This window comes from Melanotaenia boesemani, chromosome 22, assembly GCF_017639745.1.
Source record: "Melanotaenia boesemani isolate fMelBoe1 chromosome 22, fMelBoe1.pri, whole genome shotgun sequence".
Classification (NCBI taxonomy): Eukaryota; Metazoa; Chordata; class Actinopteri; order Atheriniformes; family Melanotaeniidae; genus Melanotaenia; species Melanotaenia boesemani.
Window position 1 is genome coordinate 7,255,871 of NC_055703.1, and position 13,828 is coordinate 7,269,698.

The window sequence follows — 13,828 nt, forward strand, 5'->3', positions numbered from 1 at the left end:
ATCAGATCATATATGGTCCATGGAAATACAGACACTGATACCCAATTTCTCAAATTGTGTTGTCAGTGTCAAATGTTTGCAAACGTTAGCTGCTTTGTACTGCTCCCAAAAAGCTACAGAAGGCTGTAAGAGCAAACCCCCTGAGGAAAGAAGTCTGAACAGAACCAGGATGTGACTTAGATATTTAATCTTTTACATTGAGCAAATGTTTACATTAACCGCCTGACTTTTATTCCAATTTGGCTTTTGAAAGGTCATCTGGTGTACGTGTGTGAGAGAAAGAAGAAAAAGAGAAATCGCACGAAATACATTTACACCGCAGCTTGATATTTCACTTATAAGTATGTTTAAACGTTATGTAGTAAAAACAACATCAACTGCGTGTGCTGATAACATGTCCGCACGCGCACCCGTGGGGTAAAACAGAATGTGGGCAGAGCGGCTGCACACTGCTGAATCACTGTAAACGCCAAGGAGTTCTGTTAGTCAGAAGAAATTAATTTGGCTGTCTGCGTGTGTCCAAATGCCTCAAATCACTCCAGGAAAGTATGGGAAGGAGAGATGAGGCTCGGGATTGATTCCAGCTCGATTCACTGATTAAAAACTAGAAAAAGACATGTGTTGCCTATAAGAGTCTATAAAAGTAACCGGTAGTCGGCTACTAAATCCATTAATCCGTGGAGGGGAAAAGGAAACTGCTCTTTGGTAAGTTTTCATTGAGGTTGTGACTTCAAGCCGAACCCCCGGATTTTGTGAATAAAGAGCAAATGGAAGCTCAGACATCGCTGCTGGGTAAGGTAGGCCAGGCAAATAGCGTGTAGGGATAAAGTCTGCTGAGAGACGAACTATTTTCTGCAGTGTGAGGGCAGGGGGGAGGATCTGTGCCTTAAAGCCATCACGGAGCTGCTGGAGGAGATGCATTCTTTTTTACTGAGAAGGGGAGGAGGGACAGAGGAGAGGGAGAGAGGGAGAGGTGAGCAGAGCACGGCACGTCGCACAATCAACTGAATCCATCTTAGAAAACAACTCGCAGGGAGTCCGAGGCTCTGAGCTGCGCGCTGCCACTAAAAGGCAAGTTTGAGCCCCCGACTTTTTTTCTTTTCCTTTTTTTTCCTTTTTTTTTTTTTTTTTTTTTTTTTTTTCCTTTTAGAGCGCATCGTCGGAAGACGCAGCTGGTCGTCATGACCCGGGGCGGATCGGGTGGAGAGCGCGTCCTCACCGTGCGGGCAGAGCGCGGAACGGGAGCAGTGCCTAGTGCCGCTTTCTTGGCTCCCTATGCGCCGCAGACTGTTCTGAGTTAAAGCGGAGGAGCTCCCATATGAAGCACCGGGAAGCTCGGAAAGCCGAGCAAACACGTACATACACAATTTAAAGAAAAAAAAGTGCGGACGGACGCGCGGCCACAACTCGAGGGGGGGACCCATGCAAGGCAAAATGCTGTTCTGTAGACTCGATGGGTTTAAGCTGCTGACCGGAGCCGACTCTAACCAGCGTTGCCGAAGAGACCTTTACGCACGGTCATACAGCTGGACCGCATGAAGGACTTAAGGAAAGGGGAAAAGTTGAATGCGGTAGCGGGGGTTGCGATGGAGACAGGCTCGTCTAAGGTACAGTGCATGTTTCTTATTAAAGCTGGAAAGAAAAGGATATAAATACAGCTGCAGCTTAGGCCCAAGTTGAATTTAGTATGATTACTTATTATATTAAATTCAAAAGTGCATGTATAAGAACGCATATGAACCAAGCCATCTAAAAGAATAAAAAGAAAAAAGAAAAAACCCAGAGCGCAAAGTTACTTCAATGGATTAATGAGTTAATTAGATATTTGATCGAGTTAAAGATTAGAGCTCCACATTTTTCACCCAAGATACCCTCCCTCCCCCCCTTTTCTCTCTCGCTCTCTCTCTCTCACTTGTGTGTGTGTGTGTATATGTGAGGGGGCTTTTACTCTCGATGCATTGCACGGTTTCCAATTCTCCCCTTTGAAATAATTCATTCAAATGAACACTGCTCACTGGGCAGCCCTTTGAAGTATACCTGATCCGTCTCTTATCTCCTCTTAAATGCCCTATCCATGTTAAACTTTTTAATTGCGTTTCTGGCGCTAAATCCACTTCTAATCGGATTGTCCTGGACACATATCACCACCTTCATCTGGCTGGTGAGAAACTGTGCTCCCTCGACTGGAAATTAAATTAAAGAATGGAGAAAAAAGCGAATGAAAAGGAGGCACAATATTGCTTTTAATCGTTGTCACATGCGTCTCAGGTTTTGTTAAGTAAACTTCTGTTTTAAAGATTGTAATTTGGATTTTAGGTGACATTTTCTTCCTGCTGCCATAATAATCTTGATGCTGCTGCCTTCTGCTGTTGATTCAACCGCTATGTGCAGCACATTTCACCGCCTCATGTGGTTGCTTATCCCCACCCCTGAAGCTTATTTGATTAAATTTAGCTCTTTCAATTTAGAAAAGTAGATCACAGATGTGTGTCAAAGGATTGTTTCTCATGTCTCTGCCACAAGAGAGCCTGGCTGCTCCCAATGGATCCCAATCTCCACAACAAGCAAAATGCAGGGAATTTAAAGAAGCAGGGGGGAGCCCTGAATGCAAATGCATTCGGAAGTTATTATTATCATTATTATTATTATTTTTAATTATTATTTATTTATTTATTTTCTGAAAAAGAAATAAATTAATGAATTGACATTTTAAATTTTGACAAGAGAAGAGAAAGGGAAAGGGAATAATTCACTATTTACTGACGCATGTGGTTCAGTGGATTCACCAAACCATGCAGGGACTCTCCAATCTACGCTCTCGCTGCACTTGTACTTAACATTCAACCCGTCGTTCCCATCATTGTGTGTCATCCAACATTGACTCAGGAAGGAGCCTCAGTTAAGCTGAAAGCTGCAGATGACAACCACTATCTTTCAATCAGAGGAAAGAGAGGGGGGGGGATGTTTGATGGGTCATAAAAGTTGGAATAATGGATCTAAGGGGTGGGGATTCACTGTAATCCAATGGCCTTGTGCTTTACTACAAACCTCTCCATGCTGAAAAACAGCCTGTATCGATCATTTATCGCAAGTTTGGAGGCTAAATTATTTTCCAATCCCATTTCATTTGACAGCACATGTATGTCACTCTGTGGAGGAGGAGGCGATATGCAGCACCCCCGTTCCTCGATTGCCTGCCCTTTTGTTTTCTAACCTCCACAAGCCCTTAAATCTCCAGTCTTGACGACGATAGATTCAGGCCTGCACGTAATATAACAAGCTCTTCCTCGGGCCACCGGCAAAACAGCCGCTTCTGTTTACTGTAAGCGGTTGTGTGTTTACTTGTGCACCTTTGCCCACAGCGTCTGCTCAAGCAGCTGGAAAGAAAAAAAAAATAATGAGGAGTTTAATTTCTGTTTTCAATTTTTTTTCTCCCCTTGGAAATATCTCATCTATCCACGTTGGCATTCAGAAAGCTGATGTCTTTATTAGCCTTATCTCTCTCTCTTTTTTTTTTTTAGCATGTTTTCCATTAAGCAGCATTGATGTTGCTGAGATCCCCCGTGAATCCGTGAGTGTGTGTCCTTGCAGTGCTCTATTACCTCCTTTGATAGAGCGCAGAGGGAATAAAAGCCTTCTTTATGTCTGAAACCGGATGTGCAAGAGCTGTTCTGAATATTTATCAGACTCTTTTTTTAACATAGTGCATAATTCCAAACGGATAGTGAACGTAATGTTTTGTGACTTTGTCTTTCTGCTTTAGCGAGAGGGAAAAGGAGAGACTGTTGATTAGTGTGTGTGTTTGTACAGTTAAATAAAGAGAGAGAGGAACAGAGGAAAGTTTTTTTTTTCCTCCAAAAAATACTGATCTAGCGTTTCTTTGTTTTCTCAAAAGGTCTCTGGATCCAAATGTCATCCCCCTTGGATTCTGTCGTGGTCGGGGACCAGCAGTGTGTGACGGACAGGCAAGCGGAGCCTGTGGCGGCTCTCTACTGCGTGGCTTCAGATTGGCCCTGGCTGAGCTCTGCATGGAGCGGCGAGTGAAGGGTGCTGCTATGGTTTGATGTCTCAGCATGGATGGAGTCAGTCACAGGACTGGCCACAACTAATGACACCATCGCTCTTCAGCTGAGGACTAGCATTTACAGGATTACTCCCTCTGTTTCTTGCTCTTTTCCCGTCTAACTGCATCATTGCCAAAGCCCCTCTAAGGTGGACGTTTTGTGGGGCTATTTTCTCCTATTTTTGTGGATACACATGCCATTGCCTTTGTGATTCTTTTAAAATTTCTTTTTATATTGGTTTCTTTTTTCCTGTTTTGTTTTTTCTTTCCACTATGGAGTTTCTGACTGGACCCTGGAATAAGGATTGGGCTTCATTCTTGCAGTTTTGGTTGACTGTCATCCTAAGTCTCCAAATGCAATTCAGCCTTGGAGCCCCTTGCCCGGAGGAGTGTCGTTGTGACAAAATGTTTGTATACTGCAATGAACGCAGCCTGACATCAGTGCCTCTGGGAATAGGTGAGGGCTACAAGGTCCTTTACCTACACAACAACCAGATCAACAATGCTGGCTTCCCTGTGGAACTTCACAATCTGGCTTCCGTGGAGACTGTGTATCTCTACGGCAACCAGCTGGACGAATTCCCTATCAATCTGCCCAAAAATACCAGGGTCCTGCATCTGCAGGAAAACAACATCCAAACCATCTCCAGAGCAGCCCTGGCCCAGCTGGCTAAACTAGAGGAGCTACACCTTGATGATAACTCCATCTCCACTGTAGGGGTGGAGGAAGGAGCCTTTAGGGAGGCACTAAGCCTCAAACTCCTCTTCCTCACCAAGAACCACTTAAGCAGTGTTCCCATTGGCCTTCCTGAGGACCTGAAGGAGCTACGGTTGGATGAGAACCGTATCGCTGTCATAGCAGAGGAGGCCTTTCAGAATGTGACCCGCCTGCAGCGCCTCCTGCTGGATGGTAACCTACTGACAGATGAGGGCATCGCACCAGGGACCTTCCAAGACTTGGCCAACCTCCGTGAGTTGGCCCTGGCTCGCAATTCTCTCACCTTCCCCCCTCCCCTCCTACCCAGCCAGTCACTTGCCAAACTCAGCCTGCAGGAGAACCAGATTGACCAGATCCCTGTGGCGGCCTTTGCTGATTTAAACAGGCTCGAAAAACTGGATATCTCCAGCAACCAGCTTCAGACTCTTACACAGGGTGTGTTTGACAGCCTGTCAAGCCTGAGGCAGCTCATGGTGCGAAACAACCCATGGCGCTGTGACTGCGCTGTGAAGTGGGTGGTGGTGTGGCTCAAGTCTTTGCCTTCTAATATCAATGCCAGAGGGTTTGTGTGTTCTAGTCCAGAGAATGTGCGAGGCATGACAATCAGAGAGCTCACTCTGGATATTATTGAGTGCCCCATTTATCCCGATCAGCCACCCTGGCCCACCCTTCGTTCCACCCCCCCTCCCCCACCCACCACCACCCCTGTCACCACCATGAATTCCCCCCTCATCACCACATCCATCCCTTACTTCTTAGACTCCCCTTCCCCTCCTTTACCTCCAATCCATAACAACCCCCCAGGGCCTCTGCCCCCTTATGAGGACCCCCTTCGGATGTCCTTCCACGTGGTCAACTCCACCAACATTGATGTGAGCTGGGAATCTTATTTTACTGTTGCAGCCTACAAAGTCACTTGGGTCAAAAGAGGCCAAAGCCAAATAAACGAAGGAATGCGGGAGAGGACGGTGCGTGGGGACCAGCGGCATTTCAGCCTCACCAACCTGGAGCCCCGCTCTGAGTATCGGATCTGTGTTCACGTTCTGGACACGCTTAACTCTTTCAGGCCTGGAGAGGATACTGTATGCTCTGAGGCCAGGACCAAGCCCTCTGCTTCTAGTAAGCTTCCTGGCAAGGATCAACCTCCCGAGGACAGCATCAACTCCACGCTGCTAATGGCTGGGATCATAGGCGGTGCTGTTCTTATCATCCTGGTGACGTTGCTCGGTGTGTTCTGCTGGCACATGCACAGGAAGAGCCGGTCGTCTTCGACCAAGTGGAAATACAACCGCGGCAGGAGAAAAGACGACTACTGCGAGGCTGGAACCAAGAAGGATAACTCAATTCTGGAGATGACTGAGACCAGTTTCCAGATAGTGGCGCTGAACAATGAGCAGCTGCTCAAGGGCGATTTCCGCATTCAGCCCATCTACACGCCCAATGGGGGCATTGGATATAAAGACTGTCACCTCAGTAACAGCATAGCCTACTGCAAGAGCAGCAACGTGCCCAGTACAGAGTTCTGCCACACGTGATGCAGCAGTATTGCTGCTCAGACAGACACACATAACAGAAACTATTGCAAAAACGCACACACACATACATACACTATTTGTGTAGACAACAAAAAGTATAAGAATTCTAGTGAAATATAACTGTACTATATATATTTCCAAGTTCTGTCTACAATGTAATTTATACTGTGGATAATAATGTGGGATTCTCTGCTATCTTTTTTATTCTTAGAAAAAGAGATACAAGTGTGTGTTTTTTTTTTTTTATAACCAGCAGGGTTTTGAAAGTTGTTTTAATGGTCAGTACTGTACATGAACATGGATTTGTACAATCATGGCACTCTGGGTGTAGCTTCTGATGAATATACTGTCAGCCTTGGGAAGGTTAGGGGCACTTTAGAGGGCTGGGATCCTTTGCTAACCACAGAAACAAAATATGGCCTTCTCTGGTTTTGAAACTCTGCGCACACACATATATAAACCCACCCCCCCTTCCTCCCCGGTACAACAGAACAGCGGTAAAAGACAACACAGTGCAGGGGAAATCCAAACACTGCTGATTAGAGCGTTGTGGAAATACAGCACTGGTTGTTGTAAAAAGAATTGAAGTGCACTTTCTTATTAATGGTAGCGAAGCAGGAAATGAGCAAGAGGTGGTGATCACATGAAGGGGATTGTGGATAATTTTGCTGTGAGAATGTCATCAGTGCTGTTGAAAGCCCCGGACTGAGATTTCCCAAAAGTGCCGTAACGCTAAAAGCATCTTTGTTCTATTAGTTTACAGTGAAATGAAGGTGGGATTAGTCAAGAGACGCTTTTGGAAAACTCTGGAAAAGGATGTGCGGTTTTCAGCAAAAATAATTAATGTGGGCTTAAAAGCAACAAAGGATTATTGTCTTTAATGAGGTGCACACATGTGCTGAGACTTGCAGATCCCCTTTGAAGAAATCTTGTAAATTGCTCTGCTTCTGCTTTTTCCCCCCTCCTGTTTTGGCCACAAGAGGGCATTTTTTCCCTCAGCAATGTGTGTGGGGCAGAGGAAGAGAGGGCAGAAAGATCACTCTACCTCCACTGTTTCCCTGGAGCCCATTACCCAGACAACATTACTCATGCTCAAAAGGCATTGTGCAGAATATTCATGCTCATCGAGCTACTTAATGATGTGGAAGCATTTAAAACTAACTGTTTGGTGGCTGAATGTTATGGATTTTCAACACTTTTGTCTGCTAAGGGATGAAAATCCTTCTTATGATGATGGATTTTGAGATGGCTCACACATATCGCTAATTATAAACCCACATTTTTCAACTGAGTCCTGGCATTCATTAGACTTAATGATAAATTATCAAATTAAAATGATGTGCTCGCACTCCGCCCATGCTCATACACAGTGCTGCTATCGCTCTGTCATTCATCTTTTGTGTTCACTATTTCATTTACCGTTTGCTCATCTCGAACGCCACACCTGCTCACTTCACAGCAGCAGTTGCTGCAAGGATGTCCACCCTCCTTTCTATCCCTGCCTGTGTCCGAGTCTGACTCCACACTCTGATCCCTGCATGGGCTCAATTAAAATCGTTTTCCTGCCCTTCAGCTGGCAGGCTGAGATGGCAGCTCTTTGCATGTGAGAGGTCTTCATTATACACTTCTTAAGACTTTATTTGAACTCACAAGATTTTATTTTGAGGGGGCCAACCTCCAAGAATCCCCCTTTGTTTCCCTCCCCTTTCTCATAATCCTCAACCAAAAAAGGGAGAAAAATATGTAGACTTTATTTTCACTTGGCTGCATGAAGCTCGCACTGGAAGATGGTCGTTAACTCTTTGTGAGTCGCATGGATTCAGCTGCTTGAACATACTGTGCAAACTAGGCAGAACATTCAAAGTCAAATAATTTCCAAGGGCTTGTACTCCACATGTTCCAGAGTGTCGAGATTATCTCTGAGAAGATTTACCTCAGCAGTGGGAGTATCTCAAAAGTAGCTGCACTTACTGTAATTCCAGCAATAGCTCAGATCCTAATCTCGCTCGATTTGAAACATCCCAGCCCCAGTGCTCAACATTTTATCAAACAACAATAAACACAATATAGTGATAAAATCATCTGTCTAATCATACAATTTAGCAAAATTCTGTTTTCTGCTTCAGCATTTTTTTCTTTGCAGAAGCAAAAAAGATATTTTGAATGAAAAATATGTATTATTGAGTAAATATTTAAAGCAGCTAATTTTAACTAGGAACGCTGCTGCATGTATGCTAAAAACTAAGCTAGCTTAATTTAAAGGCTTGAAACAGACCAGGAACTCCATTTCAAATCCTGTTGTGGACTCTTAAAAGTTAATTAACCATGCCTAAATGAAAACCTAAATGGAAATGTAATATCAATCTATTAATATTAAATTAATAGATTTTCAAGCATTAGCTAAGAATTTTGACTGTGCAGTTAAAATAAAAGCTAGCTTACTGTAGCTTGAAGGGTTGATTCATGAAAACAACCAGATTTAAATTCTGCGGGCTTATAAAAGTAGATCAAACATGTCTAATTAAAAATCCTAAATGAAAAGAAACAAAAGTTGCTGCCTGTAAAAGTAAAATTAACCCAGGGTAGTTTGAAGGCTAGTAAGAGGCAAGCAACTAGACTTCATTTCCTGCTGCCTAATCTTAAAAATTAATCAAGCTTGTGAAACTTTGAGTAAAGAGGGTTAAGCTTAATTGGACAGAGCTAGCTTTGCCTTTGCCCTTTTTATTTTAAGCTATGCTAACCAGCTGATAAATGTAACTTCATATTTACAATTCAGACATGAGTGGTTTCAGTCTTTTTATTTATTTATTTTTTTTTTGTTTTTTTGTTTGTTTTTTGTTTGTTGGTTTAATTTTTCAAATAAAAAACAAAAACATCAATTTCAATACCCCAGAAAAATACCTTACATCAGTGACAGAGACATATTTAGAGGTTTTAAATATGTAAAGTTTCTGTGGTTATCAAAGCATCTCCACATTTTATTTCAACCTTATTCTACTAATGTCTACATATCAGCTCGCCCAACATACTCTGTCCATCGAGACACACCGGGCTGACATGACCGGCGCTAGGATCTGCCCTGCTGACAACTTAACCAACAATTCTCCATGTTTGCTTCGCTACATGCTGCACCAGCCGGACATAATTCCACACAGTAAGACTTTAACGTGAACAACTGATACTGTTTAGACCATCCTGTTTTTTTTTTTTTGTTTGTTTTGTTTTGTTTTCTGGTGTTTTTTTTGTTTTTTTGTTTTTTTTAGATGAAAACCCCATTTAAAGTCATATGCTGACCAAACCGTTGCAACATATACTATCTCCCCTGTTAATGAATGTCTAACAGCCTAGATATTTGCCTTAAATTTTGTGCAGGACTGAATGATTAGCTAAAGAGTAAAGCAGAAGGAAGAAAAGATGAGACTTTGAGAGATGGCAACAAGATTTCTGAACAGAAAGCACATTTCTCAACAAAAGCAGCATTAACAGGCAGAACAAACGCTTAAGCATGACGCGCGGTAGCTAACAAGAGACTGTTGATCCACAGTGCCAGAAATTAACTGGCGCATGGCTAATGATTCAACCAGACTGGGAAGGAGCTGTGGTGGTTGTTTCACAGCTTACATTACTCTTAATTTTTATGAAAGAAAGTGGCTGCAGTACTGTGACAAATGGGATTAGACAAAACAACTGCAAGCATTGGTTTTATTACTGTTTCAGGGTTTCAAGAAGCTCAATGGTTCACATTGAAGTAATTCTGTTTGATCACTGAGGTCATTTCAGCCAGAACACATTGAACAGGATGGGTTTAAAGTCACCTTTTACTCCTACAGGCAAAGCATTTCCTGAAATTAACTATTAGCCAGTGATATTCATTCAAGAATTTTTGCATGTACTGTATTTATCTTCATAGCCTTTTGTTTTTCTTTTTGTTTTTTTCTTTTTTTTTTTCTTTACCACACCTGGCTTTGGACTCTCCTCATCTTTTTCTCTAACGGTCACCCAGAGGTGGTTGAGATGCAGCGTGAGCAAGCATACGCAAAGGTTTTCATGTGGTTTGTAGAGGAAGTAGGCTGGAAATTTACAGTGCATGTAAAATGGCGATGCTGGGACACTGGCTTTTTATTTAGACACTGCAGTGTTACATTAGCCATCCACACTGAGATGTTTTCTTAGGAACCAAAGTTGAAATTTCTGTTCTCATGATGAAATGTTAATGTTGTTCCATGTATGTGCCTTGAGGTTGAACTTACAATGTAAAGTCCTTGAAACCTTTAAATGTTTTTGCACAAACTGTAAATACTTAAGTGAAGCTTTTTGAAAATAAAAGAGCCATTGGATTTGAGTGATCACCTTTTTCATTTTATAAATTACAGATCAGAGAAAGTTTCTGTTTTTCTCTTGTACTCCCATAAACTAGTGTTCTTTGTCCTTTACATTCTGTAGAGAAACGCAGTCCTTGCTAAATCTATTTTGGGTCAGACACATGTAATTCTGGCTCAGAGATTTTAGCTTTACACCACCATGCCAAGTTATCCTCTTATTTCTATATGGGAAGCTTGTGACATCTTAGTGTGGCCACAGCAGCTTAGTGTTCAGCTGGGGGAAATCCAGGATACTTTCACATTCTACTTGTATGGCAAAACTAAATCCCAGAAATGGGCTATTTCTCCCAATTCCTGTGTTTTACCAAAGTCCCAACTTTTTCCCCTTCACATAACCGCATCCCAGAGTTGTCTCTGCAACCTCCATCCCTGCTCGGAAACCCACATTAGCCCAATTTTGATTCACTGTGACAATTAACCACAGCTGAAGCACAAAAGGGTGTGCCACTCTGGTATTTTGAGCAAGAATTTTGTAAATTTCTCAAAAAGCCCCAAAATGTCAAAATATGATTTGTTATTGCTGAATTGAAGGCTTTGGGGAGGCTAACTCGGTAAAATGAGCTGAGGCTTTGGCACTCACATCTGATGCTTTGCTGTTCTTCTTCTTCTTCTCTCTGTGATGTGCAAGAAGTGCCATAGAAGTTTCAGTGTGATTTTATTATGTGCATTTATCAGAAGTGGGTTGTCAGTTATTCACTAAGCTTGTGCTAGCTGATCATAAATAAATTAATTACTCAAATTGCTCCCAACAGTTAAAACCAAGTCCCTCACAGGAGTCTTTGGGGAAAAATAGATACATGACGAATATAATTTGTCTTTTTTTTTTCACCAACTCACACTATCAACCTCATTGTTCATGTCCTTTGTGAGCCTTGTCTGACATTTTAAGTTTTTTCATGGACCCTCTTGCTTAAACTTTGCACCATATTTATTCAAACTAGCTTACTTAACTGTGCTCCTACTTTGTGGTTTGGTTATAGCCCCAGCTTGGCCTATAAACTTTCCAACTGCAGCTAAACAAGCTGACTAGCCACTTTATATTTGTAATTTATACTTGCACTTACTTGCTACACAGTGGTTAAAATGAACTTTGTGAATTGTAAATGTAAAGTTAGAAAGGTCAACCATCTTTCATGAAGTTTGAATGCCAAATTTGAAAAAAACAAAAACAAACAAAAAAAACATGCTAGCTTAAATTTAGCAGGTTAGAATATTAACCCTAGGGAAACAAGTGCAGCATCACAAGCTTAGACAAAACTTCAATGTAGTTTGGGGACAAATTATATGAAACACAACTGTTAATTCTTTGTAGATTCAAACATTTCAATCTGTGTGTAAAGAAAAGTTGGTAGTATTCACACAGTTCAGAGCAGGAGCTAAGCTTATCCTAACCTAGAATAGCTACTTTAATTTAGCCTTTTATAGTTGTTTATGTTGATAATTCAAAAGTTTCCTAATTTATATGATAAAAAGCATTTGATGAGGTGTCATGTCAAATGTGTCAACTGTACTCTGAAACAGAAGTAGTCATTTTAGCTAACAAATGCTAATTTGGCAAGATAATTTCCTTAGCTAGCTTGATTAGCATATTTAATATTTTTTTTCAGTATAGGAGAATATATTATACCAAAAGCTTAAAGTACTTAATTTGGAATAAAATAAAAGGAATAAAATTTGACATGTTAAAAGCATTAAACTTATCCTCACAATCACCTGTTGGGCTTCTTACAAATTTATGAAGCAGTAATGAAACCTAGCTATTTAATTTAATGAGGAAAGTATAATTAACACTCAAAAGGAAGCATTTTCATTCAGAGTTTTAGCCTGTAATGACAATTTTCTTTTTTTAAAGTGTTATCACAGACTTTTTTTTTTCTATTTCTAACAGCTAACATCCTATTGAAACCTTTTGAAAATTGTGTTGGACCCTGTTTTCATTTAGTGATGCATAAATCTGATTTGTGCAGGCTTATCTTAGCTGGTGCAGCTGACCTATGTTCATGTTCATATTACTGAAAAAAAAAATGTTTTCCAGCAAAGTTTGAGTCTTGCTATTTGTGAATGTTTTGATTCATTTAAAAGAAAGTGGGCTGTCATATTCCATATGGCAAGATATAATGAAACATGAGGTTTTTTTCCTTTTAATTGTTCAGTAAACAGGTGTTCGCTCTCAGTTTGTTTTTATTTTTTTAGCCAAAGGAACATTCAATTTTCTGCTTAGTACAAGCTCCCTAACAGCTTCACTTTGTGATCCACATTTAAGCATTTTCTAAACAGCCTCAATATGGAGGAAAAGTAATTAAAGGATGCAATTTAAAGCAATCTTAATCCAGGTATCACAGACATCGACATCTGTTAGAATTAACATTGAACTGGTTGGTTTGAAGCAGTGCTCCATATTTGCCCAAGTGTTTCATTGCCCCAAGAAGTCTTTAATTAAACTGGCTGTAGGTGAAGCCTTGCCTCTTTCACAGTGCATCACTTTAACCATGTGTGTTATTTCTTACCATTTGCCGCCAAGAGTGAACGCAATGGACATTAAGTAAAAAAGAAAAACACCCAAATCAATTTGAAATCCCCTTGCGCTCCATAAAAAAATATAAAAACTAAACTAAATGGAAAATTGGTCTAAAGCAGCACAGTTTATATTTTATCCTGCATAAGGGTGAAAGAGTACATGTCCTTGCTATTTTTTTCTCTATTTTCTTGAGCGCTGCGGTTTCCTAAAGGTGCTTTCTCCATTTGATGCTGGTCATTAAACTTTGATGTTGCGAGTTAAAATGGACCAAAACCCAGCACAGACTATTGGAATTCCTTTGACAGCATTTAAGCATTGAACACAAGGGATATTTTATGCAGCTGTGAAGCAAGGGACTATTTGTGGTTGTAAATGAAAGTAGTCCATCCAGTTCTGGGCAAAATATTACAACGTGAGGCTGGAATGCAAACAGAATTCTTACCTTTTTTCAAGCAGAGAAAATGGGCTCCATTCTGTAGAGATATGGGAGACATTTTTTTACGCTGAAATGAATACAGTGAATCCTGCCTGGCAAGACACGCTTTCAAAATAGGAAAACAGGGGCACTTTCTAAAGAAATAATGAACAAAATATTCAGGGAATAACTACAGT

General features: G+C 41.2%; 1 protein-coding gene across 4 annotated transcripts in view; it reads left to right on the plus strand.

The window, feature by feature from the left end:
• Nucleotides 1-13,828, plus strand: part of flrt2 (fibronectin leucine rich transmembrane protein 2) — a 172,926-nt gene that overhangs the window by 41,184 nt on the left and 117,914 nt on the right. Inside the window, exons 1-2 of one of the 4 annotated variants that reach the window (XM_041975171.1) lie at nt 657-705; nt 3,896-10,658. The exons of 1 other annotated variant lie outside the window; for it this stretch is intronic. In XM_041975171.1, the coding sequence (XP_041831105.1) occupies nt 4,337-6,316 (1,980 nt within the window). In that variant the 5' untranslated portion in view covers nt 657-705; nt 3,896-4,336 and the 3' untranslated portion in view covers nt 6,317-10,658. Of the gene's footprint in view, nt 1-656; nt 706-965; nt 1,608-3,895; nt 10,659-13,828 lie in introns of those variants that run through there. 2 more of the 4 variants (XM_041975169.1, XM_041975170.1) reach the window with 2 other exon arrangements.